General features: G+C 38.8%; 2 protein-coding genes across 5 annotated transcripts in view; one reads left to right on the forward strand and one right to left on the reverse strand.

Annotated features, from left to right (window-relative positions):
* The window catches only part of nt5e (5'-nucleotidase, ecto (CD73)), a 169,306-nt gene extending 152,791 nt beyond the window's left edge, over positions 1–16,515 (forward strand). Inside the window, exons 4-9 of the mRNA XM_089118350.1 lie at positions 3,313–3,510; positions 6,847–7,001; positions 9,766–9,874; positions 9,949–10,098; positions 10,221–10,421; positions 15,150–16,515. Coding sequence (XP_088974476.1) covers positions 3,313–3,510; positions 6,847–7,001; positions 9,766–9,874; positions 9,949–10,098; positions 10,221–10,421; positions 15,150–15,310 — 974 coding nt within the window. The 3' untranslated portion in view covers positions 15,311–16,515. The remainder of the gene's footprint in view (positions 1–3,312; positions 3,511–6,846; positions 7,002–9,765; positions 9,875–9,948; positions 10,099–10,220; positions 10,422–15,149) is intronic.
* The window catches only part of snx14 (sorting nexin 14), a 112,965-nt gene continuing 104,573 nt past the window's right edge, over positions 16,234–24,625 (reverse strand). For 3 of the 4 annotated variants that reach the window (XM_089118349.1, XM_089118345.1, XM_089118347.1), the window contains 4 exons: positions 24,403–24,498; positions 16,846–16,937; positions 16,697–16,753; positions 16,234–16,607 (listed from right to left, as the gene is read on the reverse strand). In XM_089118349.1, the coding sequence (XP_088974475.1) occupies positions 16,566–16,607; positions 16,697–16,753; positions 16,846–16,937; positions 24,403–24,498 (287 nt within the window). In that variant the 3' untranslated portion in view covers positions 16,234–16,565. The remainder of the gene's footprint in view (positions 16,608–16,696; positions 16,754–16,845; positions 16,938–24,402; positions 24,499–24,625) is intronic. The other variant, XM_089118346.1, reaches the window with a different exon arrangement.

Here is a 24,625-nt window from a genome sequence, read left to right on the forward strand (position 1 = left end):
AGATGAGTATGGATCAAGGAAGTATTTTAGAGCACACAAGCTGGTTATCAATACCATATTGGATATTGCCTGAAATTAATATTGAGTTGGGTTTTTTTACAGGAAAAAGATAAGTGGGAAGTGGCACCAAAAATAGGGGAATATCTTAATTCAATTAGTCAGAGCACAATGATTATTTTTACAGATGGATCTCGAGATCCACTTAGTGGGAGAGCTGGATTTGGGGTGTATGTGGAACAGTTAGGGTTGGAAATTGGTCGGCGTATTTCTAATGGAAGCTCTGTCCTCACTGCTGAATTAATGGCAATTCTATGGGCTCTATGGTGGATTGAGGAAGTCAAACCTAGAGAAGTTATTATCTGCTCTGATTCTGTAGGTGCTCTAGATAATTTAAAAGTAGGAAAATCTAAATCTCGTCCTGACATTGTCAATGGCGTCCTGAATGTGGTTTTTAGTACTAGGTTTATTTGCAACATCAGTTTTTGCTGGGTTCCTGGGCATGCTGGGGTGAGTGGGAATGAACGAGTGGATAATATTGCAAAGGAGAGCTTAGGAAGAGAAGTAGATGTCCATGTATTATTAGGAAGAGTGGAATTAAGAGAAAAAATTAATTAATAAAAGAATGGCAGAGAGGGTGGGAAAAGGAAATTAGGGGTAGACATTACTTTTCTATACAACCTGAAGTTAGGAAAAGATGCTCGTGTAACTTTTTGTCCCGCAGATTGAGATTGGGGCACTGTGGGTTGAATTATTCTTTGCACATTGTAGGGAAGCATGTTTCTGGCTTGTGTGAATGTGGGAGTCTTGAGACTGTAGGGCATGTTTTCCTGGAATGCAGAAAGTATAGGGTTGAAAGAAATGTTCTCTTTAGTAAACTGTCAGGACATGGAGTTAAGGCTTTTTCTGTTTCATCTTTGTTTGGACACAGTGACGAGCACTGATCTCCAAAGCAGTTCTTCAATTCTTGCATGACAGGATTGTCATTGTATGTAAGAATTTAGTACAAATTTTGACCCGTGGAGGGCAGTAAAACGCTCAGCAGCGTCTACACTGCCGGAATCCTACAAAGAAGAAGAAGAAGAACACTGCTTCAGTGTTCAGTTATATAATTCTCAATTCTCTGTGTTAATTTAACACTCTCAGTGTTAATTTAACACTGGGGATTTTGCTGTGAATGCGTTTTTATAGCACTATTGTTGTGTAATTTATACGCTAAAGTGAGTTACGTGCATATGATACGCATTGGTTGGTTAGGGTAGGTTTAGGTGTGGGGTGGGGTGTGTGTGTATTATGCGTTAGGGTAGAATTAGTTGTGTGGGGTACGTGTGTATTTCACGCAAATGAACTGCGTCTCATTTGCACGTAAAAACTCATTTTCTCATGTAAATAGCATGACAAGTGGTTATGGTGTATGCACAGGAGAATTTGCCATGCTGACCTCACAACAAACAAAGTCAAAATCAAACAAAACTATATGCCTCTATTTCTGTCATTAAATTTGATCAACCTGTGTATTGACAAAAGACGTGAGCTTTGTGACCACAATGGGCACTGGATGGATTAAAGGTGAAAATGCATTTTATGTTTTATTTTGACCCTAACAGCCAACCAGAACAATGCTGACTGGAAAGTTTTGACTCCAGAAGCTGGTCAGGCTGCCAAGTAATCCTCATTAGCATTTTACTCAGCCCTGTTGCAGCCTTTGTGTTGTGTAGGCAAGCATCACTGTTCATACTGAATCAACCACATCATACCTTATTATACAGTAGGTATTAAACCTGACCTGGGTGTTCACGTTTGGACATGGATGATCCCACAAATCATGTGATTTGCTGAGAAGATGGTGTAATTGTTTTATATTTTTAAGTGATCAGACTTTCGCCAGGTTAAAAAAAAATCCCAACAGACATACATTAAAGTTGGGACTCAAGCCATATCTACACAGCAAAATATATTGAGACTTGGAGGTGGAGACTTTTGTTGTTATTAGTGAGAATTTTTCATGTGGTTAACATGTAATTTAACAAACAATCTTCACATTTCAATCTATAAACCATATTGCTTGAAAGTATGGGTGGACATAAACAATAAAAACGTTAGTTAGCATCTCTATTGGTTGTTACAACAACCAACATGCTACATGTACTTTATAATAACAGTAAATTATACACAATTAAGTAACTAACCATAAACCAAAGGATATTGTCATTTAAAAAGTGTAGTCGCAGCCCTTGACTGATGTTGATGTTGTCATGTTGTGTTTTGTTCTGATGCGTCACCCTCCACCGATCTCCAATCACGGAGTCAGTAGTGTTGCGGCATTTGGGTTGCCAGTTCTTCTCTAGTTACCAAAGCTGCAGATACAAACGTGTCGGAATCGGATAAAAAAAAAATCGAATGTTGCGAAACCCCAAAAAACTCGATATGAATCAGAAATACTTTGTTACAAAGTCTAAAATAAATAATTAACAGAAAAAGACTCACTGTGTAGGACTCGTCACTTGCAATTGGAAGCTTCCCGTAGCAGTCTACGTTCCTGCTGGATAATGCAGCATATCTGGCAACCTCGAGTCATGGGGGAAGGCAGGCATATACCCTAATTTGAAAGTGATTGCAGTACCAGTTTTGGCCACAATCACAATCTTAAACAAGTGCAACTCAAACGGCACACTAAAGCAAAAGATATAAATAACAAACTTGAAACAAATGTTTTAGTGAACCATCTAACATGCCTTTCCCAGATAGCAAACTGACATTGAATCAACGTGGAAATATGACATCGAAACAACGTTGATCTGACATTGTTTTGCTCATCGAATTAACGTTGAACCAACGTCAGACGCGTCATTCTTTCAAAACTAACGGAAAATCAACTTGAAATCAACGCGTTGTTTCAACGTTATGAAAGCAAACCAATTTTCGATTTTCATTTAGCTTTGAAGAATGCCGCGTCTGACGTTGGTTCAACGTTAATTCGATGAGCAAAATCAACGTTGTTTCAATGTCATGAGAGACGTCGTTTCCACGTTGATTCAATGTCAGTTTGCTGTCTGGGTACGTTCCTGCTGTATAATGCAGCATATCTGGCAACCTCGAGTCATGGGGGAAGGCAGGCATATAGCCTAATTTGAAAGTGATTGCAGTACCAGTTTTGACCACAATCACAATCTTAAACAAGTGCAACTCAAACGGCACACTAAAGCAAAAGATATAAATAACCAACTTGAAACCAATGTTTTAGTGAACCATTTCGCACAGTACCAATACTGAATTTGATTTATATATTTCCATTCTGTGTGCTCACCTCTGTAGGAGATCCCCCATCCTCAGAGGTTCCTGCAGGACCATACCCGTTCTTGGTCGATTCTGAGGATGGGCGTCAGGTTCCTGTGGTCCAGGCCTATGCATTTGGAAAATATCTGGGATTCCTAAAAGTGACTTTTGATTCAAATGGAAATGTGGTGAAATATTCAGGCAACCCAATTCTTCTGAACAGCTCAGTAACTCCAGGTAAGGAAGCTCTAAACATTGAAACACGCCAGGGAATTTAAGGCACATGGTAAATCAATAGAGCATATCCCAGACAGCAAACTGACATTGAATCAACGTGGAAACGACGTCTCTCATGACGTTGAAACAACGTTGATTTTGCTCATCGAATTAACGTTGAACCAACGTCAGACGCGGCATTCTTTAAAGCTACATGAAAATCGAAAATTGGTTTGCTTTCATAACGTTGAAACAACACGTTCATTTTAAGTTGATTTTCCGTTAGTTTTGAAAGAATGACGCGTCTGACGTTGGCTCAACGTTAATTCGATGAGCAAAACAATGTCAGATCAACGTTGTTTCTATGTCATATTTCCACGTTGATTCAATGTCAGTTTGCTATCTGGGATAGGACACTAGGCTTCCAGAAATGGAAAAATTCAACCATGGAGGACAAACAAATGAGTTGAGCAGCAGCCTTCAAAGCCCACAAAGCTTTGCCGAAGATTTTTATTTTATTTTCAGTGCTTAGAAAGAAATATCTTGTTTTTATGGATTTTTCCTGATTTGCTTCAAGTTTGTAATGTTGTGATTTATCTTGGAGCTGGTTGGTTTAGTTCAAGTCTTAAAACTCTTGATTGAAGAATTTTTATAAATCCTTTTGGAGAACATGAAGCAGAAATATACTTCTGAACCAGGACCACTGAAAATGGGAACCCACCGCTCTCCCTTATTAAACACACATGATTCAGATCATCAGTTCGTTAAAGAGCTCCATGAGTGCAGATAAGAGAGACATACAAAAAGTGCAGAGCGGTGGGTCCCCAAGACTGATTTGGTAACTGCTGTAGTAAACGTCTATAATAGGCATGTCCGATCCTGCTCCTGAATTAACCAAGAATACCCTATAATTAAACACACTTGAACCAGCTAATCAAGGTTTTCAGGATTACAGGCTGCCTCCGAACACTCACGCTATGTTTACATGGAAACGATTCTGAAGAGAAAACGCGAAAGTGGCGTAGCGTTATCACTTTTTATTCTGCATTCAGGCGAGCGTTTTGGGTGGGAAATCCGAGTGCATGTGGTGACGCATTAGTGTGTGAAATTTGATGTAGTATGCACTCCAGGTGGCTAGGTGGCAATGTAGAGCACTGCCACACAACAACACCAAGTCAGCGCACATGCGTACAACCTTCACTGTCTAGCCTAACCTTAAAGGTGCCATATGTAATAATTGAGGTAAAAATATCCAAAAAAATGGCTACACGCATCAAAAGAATGAGAAGAAATAAGTGCAATGATGTAATTAAAAAACTGACAAGTTTAAGTGCTGCCGAGATATAACCTAAATTAGCATGCTAAATGGCTAGCCCCGGCCCGGCAGGTGTCGTAATACCAGTTCCGGCCATGGGAGGCGGTATGCGGCCGGGCAACATTACCACCAGCCAAACTGCAGTACACGAGTGAGTCGCGCTGGCGCCGGCTTGTGTGTGTACTTGAACCTGATGTCAGTCGTGTGGAAATACAGCCCATTACTACATTTCAGTTCAGGGAAGAGTTCAAAAAATGATTGGTTGACATTATGCATGAGGAATACATTTTGGTAAGTTGTAGCATACTGTATCTTTCAACAGTGTTCGGGTTCTTTTTCCATTAGCTAGTAGAGATGATCGGTTCACGTGCGCTAGGGATCTCTGGTGTAACATGTACAAGCACCAAAACGGTATTTATTGTTTGAATTGCATAATAAAATTGACAGAATCTGAGAACTTAACTAACCTGCTTGCTAAGTGTTAATTGCATGTGTCTCACGGTGAATTCGTGAGAGCTGGCAGCTCTGAATTTCGCTAGGTTGATCAACATCAGCGAATGCTGTCTGTCAAATTAATTCAAACTAACAATAAAAGTGTAATATGAACAAAACGAATACCGTAAACTTAAAATAATAGCCTGCAGGCTTTTATTTTCCCATATCGTCGAAATGCAGCAGCTTGTTTTTGAGACAGGCGTCTATGAGTCGGTCGTGTCAAATGATTTGAATAATATGCGGAGAAAGAGAGCAAAACAGCGCTCGCTTGTGTTGTTTGAAGACGTGAGTGCGTGCGGCAGCGGCACAACACATTTTCTGGAGGTATACTGCCCCCATCTGTTATGGAATATGGAATATTTTTTGATTTTTAGTTCCAGATGGCACCTTTAACTTTTGCGTTTTTGCCATTTACACGGGAACGCGGCGGTGGAGCGTTTTTTTAAGATTTTCACTCAGGAGGGTGGTTTCACTGTTTTGCCTTTTTAAACCCCAAAAACGCCGTCGCCGAGTAAACAAAAGGCACATCCGATAAAATATTTTTACGTTTTCACCCGCGAAAGTTCTCGTGTGAACAGGGCCTCAGGAAGCTGACTTGTTGCTTCGCTGCTCTATCAGGAATTGACTTTGAAGGCGGTGTTTGCGCCTCACGAAAATGATTTCAGACAAACTTCTGAGGCAGTGTAACCGTTTAATGAGCAAAATAGAGAGAGCTTTGGTGGAAACTAGGCAAATATTTAATTACTTCAATAGTAATTTCTCGGAAGAAATTTACATTCATTTTCATTTATTTATTTAGTAGACGCTTTTTTTCCAAAGCGACTTAGAAATGAGAACAATAGAGTTAAACGAACAATAGGACAACAATATGCATGACTCTCAAAATCAAAAGTGGAAAACCAAAACGTACATTTGCATTCAAACTGACCACCAACTTTCAGACGGCATCTTTATATGATTGTGGGATATCGAAGGTAATGAAGGAACATCTACGCTGCTTTCAAAAATCGATTAGATAAGGTCTCACAGGAACACTGCATTCATACGTGCCTTGATGCCCTACAGTGGAAAGCTACCTCTGAAAGCAGCATATTTGAGTTTTCGGACGCAGCCCAAGGCGGTGTGTTGGAGCGGGTTGGACGTTGACCGACCAGGCAACCCGATCTCACGGGAATTCGTACGAATTTTACGAGGTGGCTAATTCGTAACAATTTGTACGACCTCACTCGTACGAATTAGTACGATTTAGCTAAATCGTACATATTTTACGAATTAGCCAATTCGTATGAATTCGTACGAATGACCTACCCCTGACCCCGCCCCTAAACATAACCGTCACGTGGGTTTAGACAAATCGTACAAATGTGTACGAGTGAGGTCGTATGAATTAGTACGAATTAGCCACTTTTGAATCATTCGTACGAATTCGTACGAATTGGTCGTGAGATAGGGTAGGACCAGGAGCAGGATTGGACTCCCCTGTGCTATAATCTATGCATTACTGTTGTGGATTGCCCTTTTGATATGTATGATCCGACTTTGTCTAGATCCAGAGATTCAGGCTGAAGTGGACAATTGGAGGAAGAATCTGGCCAATTACTCTTCTCAGTATGTAGGACAGACTCTTGTCTATCTCAATGGAACTTTTGAGGAATGTCGATTTCGTGAATGTAATTTGGGAAATTTAATCTGTGATGCCATGGTGAGTGAATAGATCAATGGTTTCAAAGATAAATTTGCTGTTAAAGTTTGGTGGAACATTATTTAGCATATTGTTCTTTATAAGGACTACTCTACAAATTCTACATTTACTCTACAAACAATTATGAACAAACATTTCAATCTCAACGCCTACAAATGCATTCAGTGATAACCTCCTGGAACCAAGGAATCGATTTATGTCCACTGTAGTGGACATTATATTTTAGTTTTTAGGTTTAGGTTTTAAGAATGGATGCCTGTAAAGAGCACATTCAGGGCTTTTCATAGACACAGGGTTTGATGACACTTACTTCTGTTTGGTCTTTAATGAACAGGGCACTGATTTCATACATGTCCAATGTAGAGTTATATTAATAAAGCTACATAATGGCAGTGGATTGCAACCATCAATTTGAAGCTCAAAAAAGTGCATCATTAAAGTGCTAAACTTAATAAAACTCAAAAACAACATTAAACAAAGTTTTATTCTTTATATTAGATATTATGAAAATGTTGCCAATTATTACTTCCATTATTTTCATTAAAAAAAAGTCCTGGGGTCTATTACAGTGGATATTGCATAACATATGAATAAAATATATATATTTAAAAAAATGTACCAAAAAAAAAAAAATCCAATTTATTTTTTTATGCTCTCAACCAATGTTTCCCAAAAATGTTCCTGGAGGCATAGCAACACTACACATTTTTCAACTCTTCCTAATCAATCACACCTAAATCATTTCATCGGCTAAATAGTAGACACTCCAAAATCAGAAATATGTGGGTCAGATAACGGAGATATCCAAAATGTGCACTGTTGGTGTGCCTTCAGGCGACATTTTGTCCACATCCAACGCACATGGCACCATATATATCTATATAAAGGCTAGATGTCTCACGATGGAGTATTTATCGTCATCACCGGCGGCCATCTTGTCACAGACAGGCTCGTTGAAATCTTGACGGATTTACAAACGGTTTGGTTTCTTACAAACGTTATTAACATGGCTGTAATTCTGGATGATTATTTATTTATACATTCATTAAATCATAAGTATGCAGTATCATAACTACATCTCTGCCGTTTTTAACAAACCAGACCGTTTGAAAATCGGTAGAAAATTGAGCAAGTTACGGTGATTTAAACAGTACATGCACCATTAAAACAATGTTACGAGTGAGCGAGCTGCCTGTGACAAGATGGCCGCCAGGTGCTGACGTCGACCTCCATTGGCCAGCAGCGTGGATGAGATATCTAGCCTTTATGTAGATATCTATGCATGGCACCCTTTAGCGTCAATATGAGACGCAGATATATATGGTCCTAGTTGTACCCAACATATCTGCCTTATATAACCCTAAACCTACCCCAGACCTATAACCGAACATAGGTGCGTGTTATATTGACGCTAAAGGGTGCAATGAGTGTCGGATTGAGACGAAATTTCAAAAGTGTCACTATATGACGCTCTAGGAGGATGGATGAGAACGCGTTGGTTGGGAAACACTGCGCTAATCAGCCAACCACTGAGCTGAACAAGAACCCTGCCAGTAACATGCAGCTTGAAAATAGAAGAACGTAAAAACCTGAAACGCCAGACTTGCTGAAACATCACACACATTCTTCAATATGCACTGCTGCAGTGACAAACCATGTGGTTTTTTTGAATGTAAGCGTGTTTGCACCTGGTATTAACATTTGTCTAGTCTGACCACCTGTGATTAGATCACTGGAAACAATCTTTGTACCTGAAACAGTTAAATACAAAATGTTTTTTAAAAAAAGCTCTTAAAACCAAAAACCCCAAACAGAGGCCTCAAAGGTAAATCTGGGAAAGGGAAAATAGAAATTCAAAGTAAATGGTAATTTAGAGTGCTTTCATCCTTAAACAGAGCTGATATTTTATTGAAGGTAAAACAAAGCGATGGATTTGCTGTTAAAGGGTTAGTTCACCCAAAAATGAAAATTAAGTCATTAATTACTCACCCCCATGCTGTACCAACCCCGTAAGACCTTCGTTCGTCTTCGGAACACAAATGAAGATATTTTTGATTAAATTTGAGAGCTGTATAACTACCACATAGGCTCCTAAGGGACTGCCTCTTGACGGCCCAGAAAGTCAATGAAGAAAATGTTTAAATATCCCAAGTGACTACCGTGGCTCAACTATATGTTTATCAAGCGACGTGAATACTTTTTGTGCGAAAAAACAAACAAAAATAACGAGTTTATTCGACTATTTCTTTTCTTCCTTGTAGGCCAGAACGAGAATTCCTTATATTTCCACGACGCATGCGCGAGATTTGCGATCTGCTTACGCCAGCTTACACTACTTCAGATCGCAATTCTCGCGCATGCGTCGTGGAAATCTATAAGGAAGTCTCGTTCTGGCCTACAAGGAAGAAAAAAAATAGTCGAATAAACTCGTTATTTTTGTTTGTTTTTTCGCACAAAAAGTATTCGCGTCGCTTGATAAACATATAGTTGAGCCACGGTAGTCGACTTGGGATATCTAAACATTTTCTTCATTGACTTTTTGGGCCGTCAAGAGGCAGTCCCTTAGGAGCCAATGTGGTAGTTATACAGCTCTCAAATTTAATCAAAAATATCTTCATTTGTGTTCCGAAGACGAACAAAGGTCTTACGGGGTTGGTACAGCATGGGGGTGAGTAATTAATGACTTAATTTTCATTTTTGGGTGAACTAACCCTTTAATCTTGCCCTTACACCCATATGATTACCCTCTTTGCTTGTATTTCAGGTCCACACTAATATTAAACATGCTGATGAAACCCAGTGGAACCACGTCAGCTCTTGTATTCTGAACGGTGGAGGCATTCGATCAGCTATCGATGAGCGAAACAGAAATGGTATGGTTATTCGAAATCTCCAGTGCAAGTAAGAAATACTACTGAAACAGTCCTAACGCTTGTTTCGATTGAAGGTTCGATCACCATGGAGGATCTGATCGCGGTGTTGCCGTTTGGAGGCACTTTTGACCTGGTTCAAATGAATGGATCTACTCTGCGACAGGTCTTTGAGCACTCAGTTCACAGATATGGAGGAAGCACTGGAGAATTCCTACAGGTGTCAGGTATTGTTCAAATCTGAGCACTGGAATACCCTCAAAATGACATAAAACACCACAAATCTAGTCCATATGACTCGTGCGTTAATTCAGATGAAGCACTATAACCGTTTATAATTCCTCCGCAGGTTTTCAGCTGGTGTATGATTTATCAAAACTGCCTGGAAACCGTGTTAAAAGCGTGAATGTGCTCTGCACCGAGTGCCGAGTGCCCCGTTATGAGCCGCTCAACCCCAAGAAGGTGTATAAAGTGGTGCTGCCCTCTTACCTAGTGGACGGAGGAGATGGATACTCCATGATCAAAGAGCAGAAACTCAAACACGACAGTGGTAAGTCCTCGCTTATACCATGGTCTGTCTGAATACTCGATTCTGATTGGCTAATGCAGAATGTCCATCCAGCCGGTTGTTATCTCAGAATAAACCCCTTCAAGCTGATGGAAGACCCGATCAAGTCCTGATCACCCTGTCTGGGTTTATTCTGAGATAACAACCGGCTGGATGGACATTTCCCTTACCGAATGGGTGGTTACACCGCTGGTTTTGAAGTAATTAAACTCACAGCTTCGTGAGATGCTAAACAGATGCAGGTACGAATCTCTCGCTCTCTCTCTGTTGAGAAGTGTTCGCTCGTTGGCCAGAGGAGAACTGAGACTAAGTCTGGTTTCTCACAAGGTTTTTTTCTCCATTCTGTCACTGATGGAGTTTTGATTCCTTCCCTTTGTTGCCTTTTTCAGCTTTGTGGCTTGGTTAGTTGGGGACATTAAATTTAACATTTATTTTAATATTCAACAATAATATTGATCTGCCTGTATTGACACCCTTATATGAGAACTGAACTGAGCTGGACGATGACATCACGGTTTACTCCAGAGTGGCTATATATATATATATATACACTCACCGGCCACTTTATTAGGTACACCTGTCCAACTGCTCGTTAACACTTAATTTATAAGCAGCCAATCACATGGCGGCAACTCAGTGCATTTAGGCATGTAGACATGGTCAAGACAATCTCCTGCAGTTCAAACCGAGCATCAGTATGGGGAAAGAAAGGTGATTTGAGAGACTTTGAACGTGGCATGATTGTTGGTGCCAGAAGGGCTGGTCTGAGTATTTCAGAAACTGCTAATCTACTGGGATTTTCACGCACAACCATCTCTAGGGTTTACAGAGAATGGTCCGAAAAAGAAAAAAACATCCAGTGAGCGGCAGTTCTGTGGGCGGAAATGCCTTGTTGATGCCAGAGGTCAGAGGAGAATGGCCAGACTGGTTCGAGCTGATAGAAGGGCAACAGTGACTCAAATAACCACCCGTTACAACCAAGGTGGGCAGAAGAGCATCTCTGAACGCACAGTACGTCGAACTTTGAGGCAGATGGGCTACAGCAGCAGAAGACCACACCGGGTGCCACTCCTTTCAGCTAAGAACAGGAAACTGAGGCTACAATTTGCACAAGCTCATCGAAATTAGACAATAGAAGATTGGGAAAACGTTGCCTGGTCTGATGAGTCTCGATTTCTGCTGCGACATTCGGATGGTAGGGTCAGAATTTGGCGTCTACAACATGAAAGCATGGATCCATCCTGCCTTGTATCAACGGTTCAGGCTGGTGGTGGTGGTGTCATGGTGTGGGGAATATTTTCTTGGCACTCTTTGGGCCCCTTGGTACCAATTGAGCATCGTTGCAACGCCACAGCCTACCTGAGTATTGTTGCCGACCATGTCCATCCCTTTATGACCACAATGTACCCAACTTCTGATGGCTACTTTCAGCAGGATAATGCGCCATGTCATAAAGCTGGAATCTTCTCAGACTGGTTTCTTGAACATGACAATGAGTTCGCTGTACTCAAATGGCCTCCATAGTCACCAGATCTCAATCCAATAAAGCATCTTTGGGATGTGGTGGAACGGGAGATTCGCATCATGGATGTGCAGCCGACAAATCTGCGGCAACTGTGTGATGCCATCATGTCAATATGGACCAAACTCCCTGAGGAATGCTTCCAGCACCTTGTTGAATCTATGCCACGAAGAATTGAGGCAGTTCTGAAGGCAAAAGGGGGTCCAACCCGTTACTAACATGGGGTACCTAACAAAGTGGCCGGTGAGTGTATATTTATGAACTAAATTAATAACTTTACAACAAAAATGAACCATCACTGAACTTACTTAAGCGGGACTGTGTCACGTAGTCGAGAGGCCAGAGAGAAGTTAGAAAGACTCAGTACAGTGTAATGGATTTTTCAACATGCCAGTGGTGATTTATTTTCAGCAGCAGGAGCTCACACAGTGCAGTCCACATGCAGTAAAAGAAAAACAAAGAAACAAAACAAAAAAAAAAAACTATAAAAACTTAATGTAACATATACTGGTGCTAAAACAAAAAGAAAAATGCTGTGAGCAGCAAAAACTGGCACTAAACAATGCCCAGTGGCACATCCACCGAACTTCCACAAAAACTTTTTGCACAGGACTTACAGGAGGCAACCTCCTCAAACAAGATCAAACGATGGTTTAAATACTCAAGTTTCCCGCCAAACACTAGTGGGCCGTACCATTGTCACGGGGTGGAACCTTTCCCCATGACCCTCATTGAATTTCACAGCAACTACAACTAATGTTCACAAACTCATTGATCATACTACAAACATAAATCGATAAATCATAATACAAACATGCATAACATACAAAGGACAAACTCAAACATTTAACACCTCACACAGCACTCATGTCTCCCTCCATATTGGAACATGGTATGTTCTGGCTATGCGCACTACCAGAACCCCAAGTCCAAAACACTGGCTCAGACAGGTTGCTCTAACATGTACTATAATATGCAAAGGTCTATCAATAAAGAAATAGTTGACTCGGTTATCATTTGAAACATTTACACCTTAAACACTCAATGTTGACATTGTCCATTCATCAAAATAGCACCAGGTTGGCACACTAGTAGTGATGATGTCCTTGACCTGGTTCATCATCACAGACTGCGACACTATTTTCTTCTAGAAACAAACTGTGTTGCATTATTTTCCTGTAATCACTGTAAAGTTGCTTTGAAACAATCTGTATTTTAAAAAGCGCTATATAAATAAATGTGACTTGACTTAATCTTAGGCACTACTCTATCTCTGTGTCTGATTCGAAGCGGACAGAATGCTAGATCTAACTAGCCGTAATTGAAGAAAATAAACGCCAATTTTTGCGCTGCAAACATCAACAACAGCTTTAAAGGGCTCATGAACTGGCTTTTTAAATTTGATTATATTGTTGTCGGAGGTCAACTTATGACGTTCGCTTGGTTTTTGCATTCAAAAACATCAAAATGAATAAGTAATAGGCTATTTTCTACCCTACTTTTGAGCCTAGCTGAAAAACGCTGGGTTTTTATGGGCTGAAGACTTAGAAGGAAACGCCCACTGCTGTGAGTGGATAACAGTTTTGCATATTATAATGAGTTTCAACTCACCCGTCGGTGCACTTGGGGGAAATTGTTTTGAAAACGTCCAATGTTGTAAAATGGCAACCGGAATGATTCGCCCATACATGTTCGACCCAGAGTCCGTGTGTTGCACCATTCCTGTCAGATCCAATATAGACGGCACAGCACCGTTCTTTACTCTTAATCGGCCTGCAAATCCAGTCTTGTTTACAAAACAAGGTAGTCACGCTCAAGGTAGGCATCTATGTTATTTAGCTATGCGTGTAATGCGCGAATCGGTGGGCGGGGCAGTCATCCGTTATCTGAGATTTGTTTTCATGATTGCCGAATGTAAATAGTTTTATCTCTAAAAACAGTTTAGCCTATAACGCTAGTATAATGCTAGTATATGGGGCATAGAGTAATGACAAATAAAAATCGCTTGTTATTACCACTAAAAAGGCTCAAAATAGCCCCACACTAACACGGCAGCATAATAAGGGTCCCTACATTCAAACCGAAGCATTGAGAACTTTGTCAGTGTCCACACAGTTTAATCAACAGTTATTTTATACACACAGTCAACTTCGTGAATACAGGAAGAAGCCATCTTGGAAAAATAGTCTCCACCAGTCGATCTACGAACGCCGATCCATGTGCGCTGGTGAGATGTGAATAAGGTGATAAGGTGAGCGCGAACAGTAGGCTACGTGTACATATTGAAGGGAAGTAAACGGTTTGTGTTTCTTCTGGAAACAACGGACCATATGAGATTCTGCTCAGTTCAGCGCACTTGGATCGGCGCTCGTAGATCGACTGATAGGGACTATTTTTCAAAGATGGCTTCTTCCTGTATTCGCGAAGTTGACTGTGTGTATAAAATATCTTCTTATTAAACTGTATGGACACTGACAAAGTTCTCAATGCTTCGGTTTGTATGTAGGGACCCTTATTATGCTGTCGTGTTGGTATGGGGCTATTTTGAGCCTTGTTAGTGGTAATAACAAGCGATTTTTATTTTTCATTACTCTATGCCCTATATACTAGCGTTATAGGCTAAACTGTTTTTAGAGATAAAACTATTTACATTCGGCAATCATGAAAACAAATCTCAGATAACGGTTGACTAGGTAACAATGTGTAATTAGACCAAAGGTTCATTTTGCGCCGGAGTTGTCCTTTAAAATCGTACCTGTTTGTATTTTATAACCCAATAATGTACAAAACATTGGTCACAAAATGGCGGCAGCTGTGCTTATATGAAACAAGAGAGCGAGTCCACAATAAATAGCTGTACACAAAGTATTGAGTTTTAATATTTTATCAGCTCATAAAACTTCCACGAAGAAAAAACGTTTCTAGCAAGCGTAAAGCGCTGCTGACTTCAGTGACTCGGATGAGCCTGTGTTTCTGTTTTCAGCGATTGTTATCTAGGAATAACACACCGCTGGATGGCGAGGTTGACCAATCAAAAGTATTCCACAGAGCTGTGTAAAAAAATGATTTTAATCCACTTTGCCTTCAGGTCGTACATTAAAATCGTTTATTGCACGGTTAGCCGTGGATTAACTCTCAGATTTAACTGCATATTTGATCATATATTTAGTGTGTACTGTGTTCCACAGGCGACATGGATATCTCAGTTGTTGCCAGCTACATCTCAGAGAGGAAGAGAGTTCATCCAGTTGTGGAAGGACGTATTCAGTTTTCCAGCTCTTGCGTTGGACATCGAGGATACATGCCCATCATTCTGCTGGTGTGGGCTCTCTGGGTCATGATTGTTTAGCTAGTCAGATTGCTTTCAATGTACTTGAGTAACAACATGTAGCGTCAGAGGAAAACAAGAAACCTTTAACCCAAAGATTAGTTGCCTTCATAGAAGTAAACAGTTCAGATGAACTGACCATTAACACTGTGATCAGGACCGCCACTCGTCTTGTTGCACGAGTTGTCATTAGAGCAATACGGAGATCTTTTATTCAGGCATTTACTACTATGAGGAATCCCACAAGAAATGTACAGGTCATTAATCAACCCACAATGATTTTTTGCATAAAAATACATTTTTAAAGTCCATTAAGCTATTTCTGTGATGATATTTATAGATATTTATCACTCATTCAAATTCTCATTATTACAATGTGAAAATAAGACTACATAATGGTAGTATGATTTAATTCATGCAGACTTTCTTAGCCTGATGATTTTTATTGTTTTGTATATCAGTAATACATTTTTGGGCCTACCCAAATGTTGTTTTTTTTGTTTTTTTTTAATCAGGACTTGAATATGGGTAAGTTTCATAAAAAAAAAAAATTACTTTTTGAGCAAAAAGCTGGGATTCCATTTGTTTTCTAAAGACTACAACGTGCATAAGATGGTTTAATCGTTTGTTTCTACTTCTTTTTTGCCAATGTTTTGATCCAGAGTTTCTGTACTCTTATAACATATACCATATAACGATAATGACCTGTACATATTTTCAAGAGATTCTTCTTGGGTAGAGGTTTAATGTATATATAATTACAATTAATTAGCACAACTTGTCAAGATTATAGATGCTGATCTGTGATTTCTTCTTTGTATGGCAATAAATCACCACTCTCTTTTCTCAGAGTTGCTATTCTTGTTCCTATAAAGCAGTAGAACATATATATTTAAAACAAATTAATTCATTTATTCTAATACATATGACCAGGGACAAAAGAGTTGGATATATTACATTTTAATATAGAGAGCAAAGCCAGAACATTTACAAAACGCCTTTTCCCCCAGGACTTTTATTTCACACACAGCTCTTAACTGACACTATATGAAATGTATCAGTTATATTTTTTTCACTTGTTTCTGTATTTTGTCTTAACGGACTGTCTAGAATGTAAAATGGTCACAAAGATGTTGATTCAAACTCCTGATGTTGTTACAATTTAAACAAGAATGGAAAAATAAGGCAGGGATCCAATGATACAATAAAATAGTCATGTCACACAAGTCAATAAATAATTGTGTTTTAGTAGTGCAATAAAATGCCTTATGATGTTTTACATCCATCTAGTGGAGACGGAGAGACCTGGCTTCTGATTCTACAAAACACAAAACAGCAGAAGCTCCATTAATAAACATCACGAGCCGCTCCGTGTCAGAGCGTGACTACGGTTCAGAAGAGCGTTACCTTACTGAGCTCTGGGAATAACTCCTGGAGAGCGATGTCAAGCAGCACATACGTCATCTGTCCGCAAACCAGAGGAGAGAGAAACGGCACGATTAGCAGAAAGCGGGAGCATTTGAGGAAATGACATCGGTACGTTAGATGGTTCGCACCTGTTTGTTTAGCAGTGGCTGCTGAATGGCATTGAACAGCATCTTGACGCCCTCATACTTTGCCTCCTCGCTGATGCATTTCCCGACTAGATCTGAGAAAAGGCGCACACCAGTTAGTCAAATTAAATTATATGCTGATTAATCCATAGCAATATTTGCAGAGATATGTGTTCTGCTCCCTTTTAAATGTTGACTCTCTTAACTAAACTAGATTTTTTGTTTGTATTTATTACTGGTACAAATAAACCTTTAACTGACAACACACAACCATAAATCTCGACATGCAGGTCTAGCTTTTGGTTGTTTTCGGGCTCTACTAGAATAGGTTTTCACGCTTGAATGTTCAAAAATACATTGTTTTGAATATATTTCTTCACAGTCTGTCAGAAACGTTTCCCAAAAGCACCATTAGCCAACTATCAACATAAGCCGAAGGAACTTTCCCAAGGAAATAGGAACTTTGGGTGGGACTCGGTGTGTTTCCACAACAGGAACCAGTGTCTAAATGAAGTCCTATAAGAACCTGGACCAATTTCCCCTTTTAGGAAAATTATGGGGCATATAAAACATACTAAATGGACCACTTGAAACATGTTTCTGCTGTTGTTTTTTAAATACAACCACTCCTTGTCAAAGATCTGTAATGTGTCATATATGTCACATTGGGCGTTTATGCTACTTTTTTTATGTGACATATATGACACATTGCTACGGAAGCCCTGAACCGCAACCTAAAAAAAAAAAAAATCTGTAAAAAAAAAAAAAAAAATCTAGCATTTCGAGATTAAAGTCGAAATGTTTAGAGATTAAAGTCGAAATGTTTCGAGATTAAAGTCGGAATGTTTAGAGATTAAAGTCGAAATGTTTCGAGATTAAAGTCGGAATGTTTCGAGATTAAAGTCGGAATGTTTCGAGATTAAAGTCGGAATGTTTCGAGATTAAAGTCGAAATGTTTCGAGATTAAAGTCGAAATGTTTCGAGATTAAAGTCGAAATGTTTCGAGATTAAAGTCGAAATGTTTCGAGATTAAAGTCGAAATGTTTCGAGATTAAAGTCGAAACATTGTGCATTCATAACAGTGCGCGTCCACTGGCTCAGAGCGCGCGCGCGCGCGCGCGTGTGTGTGTGTGTGTGTGTGTGTGTGTGTGTGTGTGTGTGTGTGAAGTCGAACTGCCATGGATAAACACAAAATATAGCTTTTTACTTTTATCTGAATTACTTATCTTACTTTATCGTTATAAAATATAATGCGCCGAAATAGACTTTAGCCTATAGGAAAACCAACACGGAAAACACTTTTCAGACTGGATGGAGAAATCCAGCTTTATGAATGAATGAATGAATAGGGCATTTATATAGCGCTTTCATATATGCCTACACTCAAAGTGCTTTACAATCATATCAGAGAATCTCTCCTCAACCATAAGTGGTTATTAAATCTTAGGAAATCACAGGATCCGGCCAAATGATTGGATACAGAATGATGCACTTAAAATGTATCCAGAGCGTATTTACGTTGAAGAGGGAGACCGAACAGTTACTGTTGTGTTCTCGACCCAGATAGTGTTGACTAGACGAGCACGAAAACACCTCAGAAACACTGCCACTAGCACGTGTGACGTGTGTAGAATTTTGTTGAAAGCCCAGATAAAAGTAAAAAGCTACTATTTTGGGTTTATCCATGGCAGTTCGACTTCTCACACACACACACACACACACACGCGCGCGCGCGCGCTCTGAGCCAGTGGAGGCGCACTGTTATGAATGCACAATGTTTCGACTTTAATCTCGAAACATTTCGACTTTAATCTCGAAACATTTCGACTTTAATCTCGAAACATTTCGACTTTAATCTCGAAACATTCCGACTTTAATCTCGAAACATTCCGACTTTAATCTCGAAACATTCCGACTTTAATCTCGAAACATTTCGACTTTAATCTCGAAACATTTCGACTTTAATCTCGAAACATTCCGACTTTAATCTCGAAACATTCCGACTTTAATCTCGAAACATTCCGACTTTAATCTCGAAACATTTCGACTTTAATCTCGAAACATTCCGACTTTAATCTCGAAACATTCCGACTTTAATCTCGAAACATTTCGACTTTAATCTCGAAACATTTCGACTTTAATCTCGAAACATTCCGACTTTAATCTCGAAACATTCCGACTTTAATCTCGAAACATTTCGACTTTAATCTCGAAACATTCCGACTTTAATCTCGAAACATTCCGACTTTAATCTCGAAACATTTCGACTTTAATCTCGAAACATTCCGACTTTAATCTCGAAACATTCCGACTTTAATCTCGAAACATTCCGACTTTAATCTCGAAACATTTCGACTTTAATCTCGAAACATTTCGACTTTAATCTCGAAACATTCCGACTTTAATCTCGAAACATTCCGACTTTAATCTCGAAACATTCCGACTTTAATCTCGAAACATTCCGACTTTAATCTCGAAACATTTCGACTTTAATCTCGAAACATTTCGACTGTAATCTCGAAATAATAGATTTTTTTTTTTTTACAGCTTTTTTTTTTTTTTTACAGATTTTTTTTTTTTAACTGATTTTTTTTTTTTTTTAGGTTGCAGTTCAGGGCTTCCGTACATTGGGCTTTTATGTCTCATTTGGAAAAAAAATTATATTTTTTCAGTTTTCTTGCTAAATACATTTTTTTTTTGTTTATTTTCTTTTCCACAACATTTTTAAAATAATAACTTTTCTGGGAAGATAAATAAAACAAAAAAAAAAACTTTTTCAGAAGTAATAGTTTTTGAATTTTATTTGCTTTACCACATATTTCAAAACCACATAACTGTGACCAAAACTGTGACCTTTTCAGGTATACGGTTTAATCAGAAATTATTTTTTAGATTATTATTTCACAACTCGAAAATGTGCAGACTGAATAAAAATAAATAACTACCTCACACTGGAGGTCAACATGTTGAACATGCATGTAGTGCAATAACATTGCAAAATTCTACCTTTTCAGGTATACGGTTTACCAAGAAACACATTTTTTGATTATTTTTTCAAAACTCGAAAATGTTCAAACTGAATAAAAATAAAATGGTGTTTTATACCATATGTTGCATACCTGTTTTAGTTACAAGTGTATGCAAAATATTTTTTAAAATACATTATATTAAAGGGTAAACCCTAAACCAACTTTTTTTAGTAAATGATCTGTAAGACTGGGCTTTATTTTTGCTGTTCATTGAATTTTTTGGACATTTGGGTATAAAGTGTTTTAATTCTACAATATATGGTGTAAAAATATCTGAGTGCTGCCCTCTTCAGGTTGAACGGTGGCTACTGCAGTTGTATTTTCCTATTGGAAGTTGTGATGTGACGTAAGCAGGCACGAGCTAACCACACCCCAGCCTACAGAGATATGTGTTTAAGGTGCACGCCCCAACCCCCAAACCCCCCGCTGGCCTCCGCCCACTATTCCAGCATTTTTCAAATATTGCCAGTGGGTGGAGTCAGGCTATGATCATGGGGTTAGTTACCCTTTAGCAATGTTATAATTTTAATTTGACTTTTTTTGGTTTACATACGTTTAAATATGTTTTTAATTGAGCAGCAGAATATATATAACACAAAAATAATTGAATCAGCTAAATTATTTGAGTAGGTCATTACCATTTTTCTTAATGTGACGCATACGTCACATCAAAATTCCACCTACTGTTTTACTGTTAAAAGCCCGATGTGACACATATGTCACAACAACATTTACAAAACTTGTTTTATATCAATTTGTACAAGACATGTTTTAAAATCAGGTCAAGTGTAATCAAGGATATGTTATTAAAACATTAGAATTGTTGCATGGGTTGAAACATACCTTTAATAACAAAAACAAGTGTTTATAAAAATTGCTGACACTGCAACATGTGCACACCAAACAGGCCACCATTTTGGAAATGTTACCATGGCAACAAAAATGCACACATTGTCACATGACTGAACCTGGTGCTGTGTCTGAAACCGCTCACTCGTTCACTCATTCACTAATCCCTATATAGTGTATGGCATTTGAGTGCACTATATCTGCAAGGAGTGAACGAGATGAAGTGAGTGAATTGGGACGCTGACGTTTACACTGTGCGTCGGAGAGTTGGAGCTGTCGCAGTAAAGGCTTCGTCACGCGTACTGATAAAACTCCTTTTATCTTACATTACCTACTTTATAAAATAATATTAACAACAATAAGTTAATCATAATGACTTTATTTTGTAATTATATACCTCCATGCCAGCTTTGTAGTTTCATCGACTGAAATTGTAACTCTTACGTTCACAGATGACGTGTCGTCGAGCGCCCTCCGGCGACCGTTATTATATTCAAATGAATATGCTTCTTAACGACGATTTACGGATATTTTTCAAATCCTCAACTGGATGTAATGTAATCTCTGGTTTAAACTTGCTCGCGCTTTCATGCGCGCTCAGTTCTCTCCGCATTGGATTGTGGGAAATAGGGCTTCAGCAAGTGTACATCGAATGTACACTCGAATTCAGAGAGGATTGTGGGTAAAAGTAGTGAATGAATGTAGGGAATGATGTCGTTCACTCAGAATTCGGACACCACTACAAAATGGCCGACACCCGATATAGTGCACTATATAGTGGATAGGGAGCGATTTCAGACACAGCTTGGGTGTTCCTTAAATGTTCCTTAGGGACTTCCTGGGTTGAAATTGAGGAATAATGCTTTAAAAAAACCTTTTCAGATGATCACCAGTGTTTGTGACACCCACGTCACATCGGGCTCTTATGGGTTAAAAAAAAAAAAAAAAAAAAAAAGAAAAAAAAGAGAGTCCCTGTTCAGGAAAGTTCAGGAACCTTTGGGGGTGGGACTTGGGCACTGATTGGTTGAGTTCATGCCGCATTTTGATTGGTTGACTCCACACAGCAGTCCAAACACATTTCAATTTTTATTCTGGAGTTATGTATACAAAAATTTAACTTTTTATGACAGTAGTTTAGTGATTAAAAAAACAAATTTTTTCCACCTCCCATTCTGTAGCCTCACATTTCAATTTTTCATTTTTTCATTTCAAACACATTTCAATTTTTATTCTGGAGTTATATATATATACAAAAATTTAACTTTTCGGTTAACTAAATTCGGTGGCTATAGTTGAACGATTTGCCATTTTCCGAAACTATAAGTCCAATGAACATTTGCAAACAGCATCGCAAACTTACATGGTTGGAAGTACAACTCGAGCTTAGAAGCATAGTTTCTTTTAAATGGTATGGCCTTAAAGAGATTGTGCTCTGGGCACAATAGCAAGCTAACATTCATTTCTTTCTTTTTATTTAAATATATACATTATATATATATATATATATATACACACATTTGAATCTAAGAAATTTAAAATGTGCAAAAAAGACTCAAATGTGACTAGTTGGTGTCCAACGACGCATCGTACTAATCAGTGAGTTACATTGTTGTACGGGAAACACAACCCTGTTTAGCTCTTCGTAGCCCCTCCTTCTGAAAAGCACAATGTGCTCTGATTAGGGATAAGTACCGAAACCCGGTATTTAACGGGCCCCGGTACTGAATTTTGAAAGACCACTGTATCGATAAGCTCGGACGTTATCGGTTCTGCTGTCGGTACTGGAGAAATTAAGTAAATACACGCAAGTTGGGCTACTATTTATTATTCCTATAAAGACGTTATCTTGAACATGTTTATATCGCCAGCCATTTCTATATATAAACAACATTTTAATTAAACCATTTGTCTGTGATGCAAATTTGCAATTCGCAGTTCAGAAGAGAGAGAGAGAAGAGAGAGAGAGCGATCTCTCACGCAAAGCCACAGCACGCGCAACACGACAGCCCTTGCTTAATCATGACCTTACTCGTGACAATGAGGACAGAACTAAACATTCAGCGTAGTTACACTTTAGATGTGAGATATTATTCTAATATATTTTGTATTTCGGCTTCCAAAGATTATAAAAAGAAGATATTTGAGATAAAACCGTTGTAAAACGAGACGCATGATCTGTCCAGCTTAACTTCCTTTAGCCTACTTCACAGCACTGCGGAGCGCTGTCAGTTCTTCCTAAAACCCAAACGTAACCGTCAGAATCAGCACGATTCGGCGATTGTTGCAAAATGCTGTCTTCTACTGTTGCAAGATCAAGAAAATGGCTAATAAAAACACAAAACCTGCGCAAGAGACGCTGTTCACAAGGCGGTGCGCGCTCCGAAACGGACTACAACGAGACAAGAAAAGTAGCCTATACTTGGGCTTCGTGCGTCCTTAACTATCAAATATACATAAAAATGTCAAAATGACCAGCTCTGAGATTTACTTAAACACAGTTTATTCACTTAAACACAATTATGTCTTAAACGGACGTAAATAATAGGGAGAAAATGATGGTGCATCAGTCCCCATTAGATCTGCACTCGGTCTTAAAGGGGCAGCAGTCTAATAGCCTAAACCTGCTGACGATTCAGCCATTAATGCAAATCAAACAACAAAAGGCAAAGAAAATCACTCACAGCTTTTGAATGAGTAACTTTAGATTTAATAAGCATTATTCTATCTATGATAAACTATACAGTGCTATTTTATATTTGATTACTAGGTTTCTTTTCAGACAGAAACAATTACCTGAAAAGATATGTTAGTAGACCTTCCTGAAATTAAAGCACTTTGTATATAATTTGTATCTTTGATTAATTATATTCTTGTGTTTGTACTTGTTTTTTTCTTATGTGTCCTTTTTGTATATAAAACAAAAAAAGCCTGCACACTGCTGCATAACAAAAATATATTTTTCTTTGTTTTGCTTTTTCTATTTTACATTTCAAAATATAAAGTTTAATTATGTTCTTAATTCTTAAAATAAATAAATAAATAATAAAAAACACCAAAAAGAACCGATAAGAATACCGTTAAAGTACCGGATCGATAAGCGGTATCGGTAAGAGTAGTAATACCGATAAAACCTTAACGATACCCATCCCTAGCTCTGATTGGTCAGTTGGATCAGTGTGTTGTGATTGGTTGTTGCTTCGAGCGTGTAACAGAAATGTCACACCCCTTACCATAACACCGAGTTACAGCACACTACTAAGGCTACGTTTTACACTGTCAGACCAAATCTGATTATTTATGTATCCGATCGGAATCTGATCTAAAATGATTGTTGTACGGACTGTGTCTCAATTGTTCAGATCCCATTTGTGTGTCCCGTGCCGCTCTTTCGTTTCCGGAACATCTACATTGGTTTCTATGGCAATGACGTTATGATGGTATGGATACGTGGAAAAACAACAACCGCAACATGGAGGGGTTTGCAATATAGATGTTGTCTTATTTACAGTATGATAATGAAGCAGCAGCAGAAACATAGAGATCTCTTGGCAAAGTAACTGGTGTAGCTTCCGTGATTCAACCATAATGGGGAAAAGCTTAATTTTCAATTTTCTTAATTTTTTTTTTTTTTTAAACACGGCATGTCACAAACAAAAGATAACTGCGAGGTACTATGAGGTACCTGGTAGGTATTTCATCATCTCCTCAAAGGTCTTCTTGGCTCGTCTCTGCTTTTCCTCAGGAGAGCGTTCCTCTGTGCTCTCACAGAAAACGGCATCTGCAGTATTGATAAATTGATCAGTTGAAGCACACAAATCTACCCATGATCCACAGTACAGCACAATGTCTAACTGCTTGTGGAGGTACACCAACACTGGACATTCCTTATTCCCAATAAAACACAC

The sequence above is a fragment of the Pimephales promelas genome, chromosome 13 (genome assembly GCF_988280905.1).
Source record: "Pimephales promelas chromosome 13, fPimPro1.hap1.1, whole genome shotgun sequence".
NCBI lineage: Eukaryota > Metazoa > Chordata > Actinopteri > Cypriniformes > Leuciscidae > Pimephales > Pimephales promelas.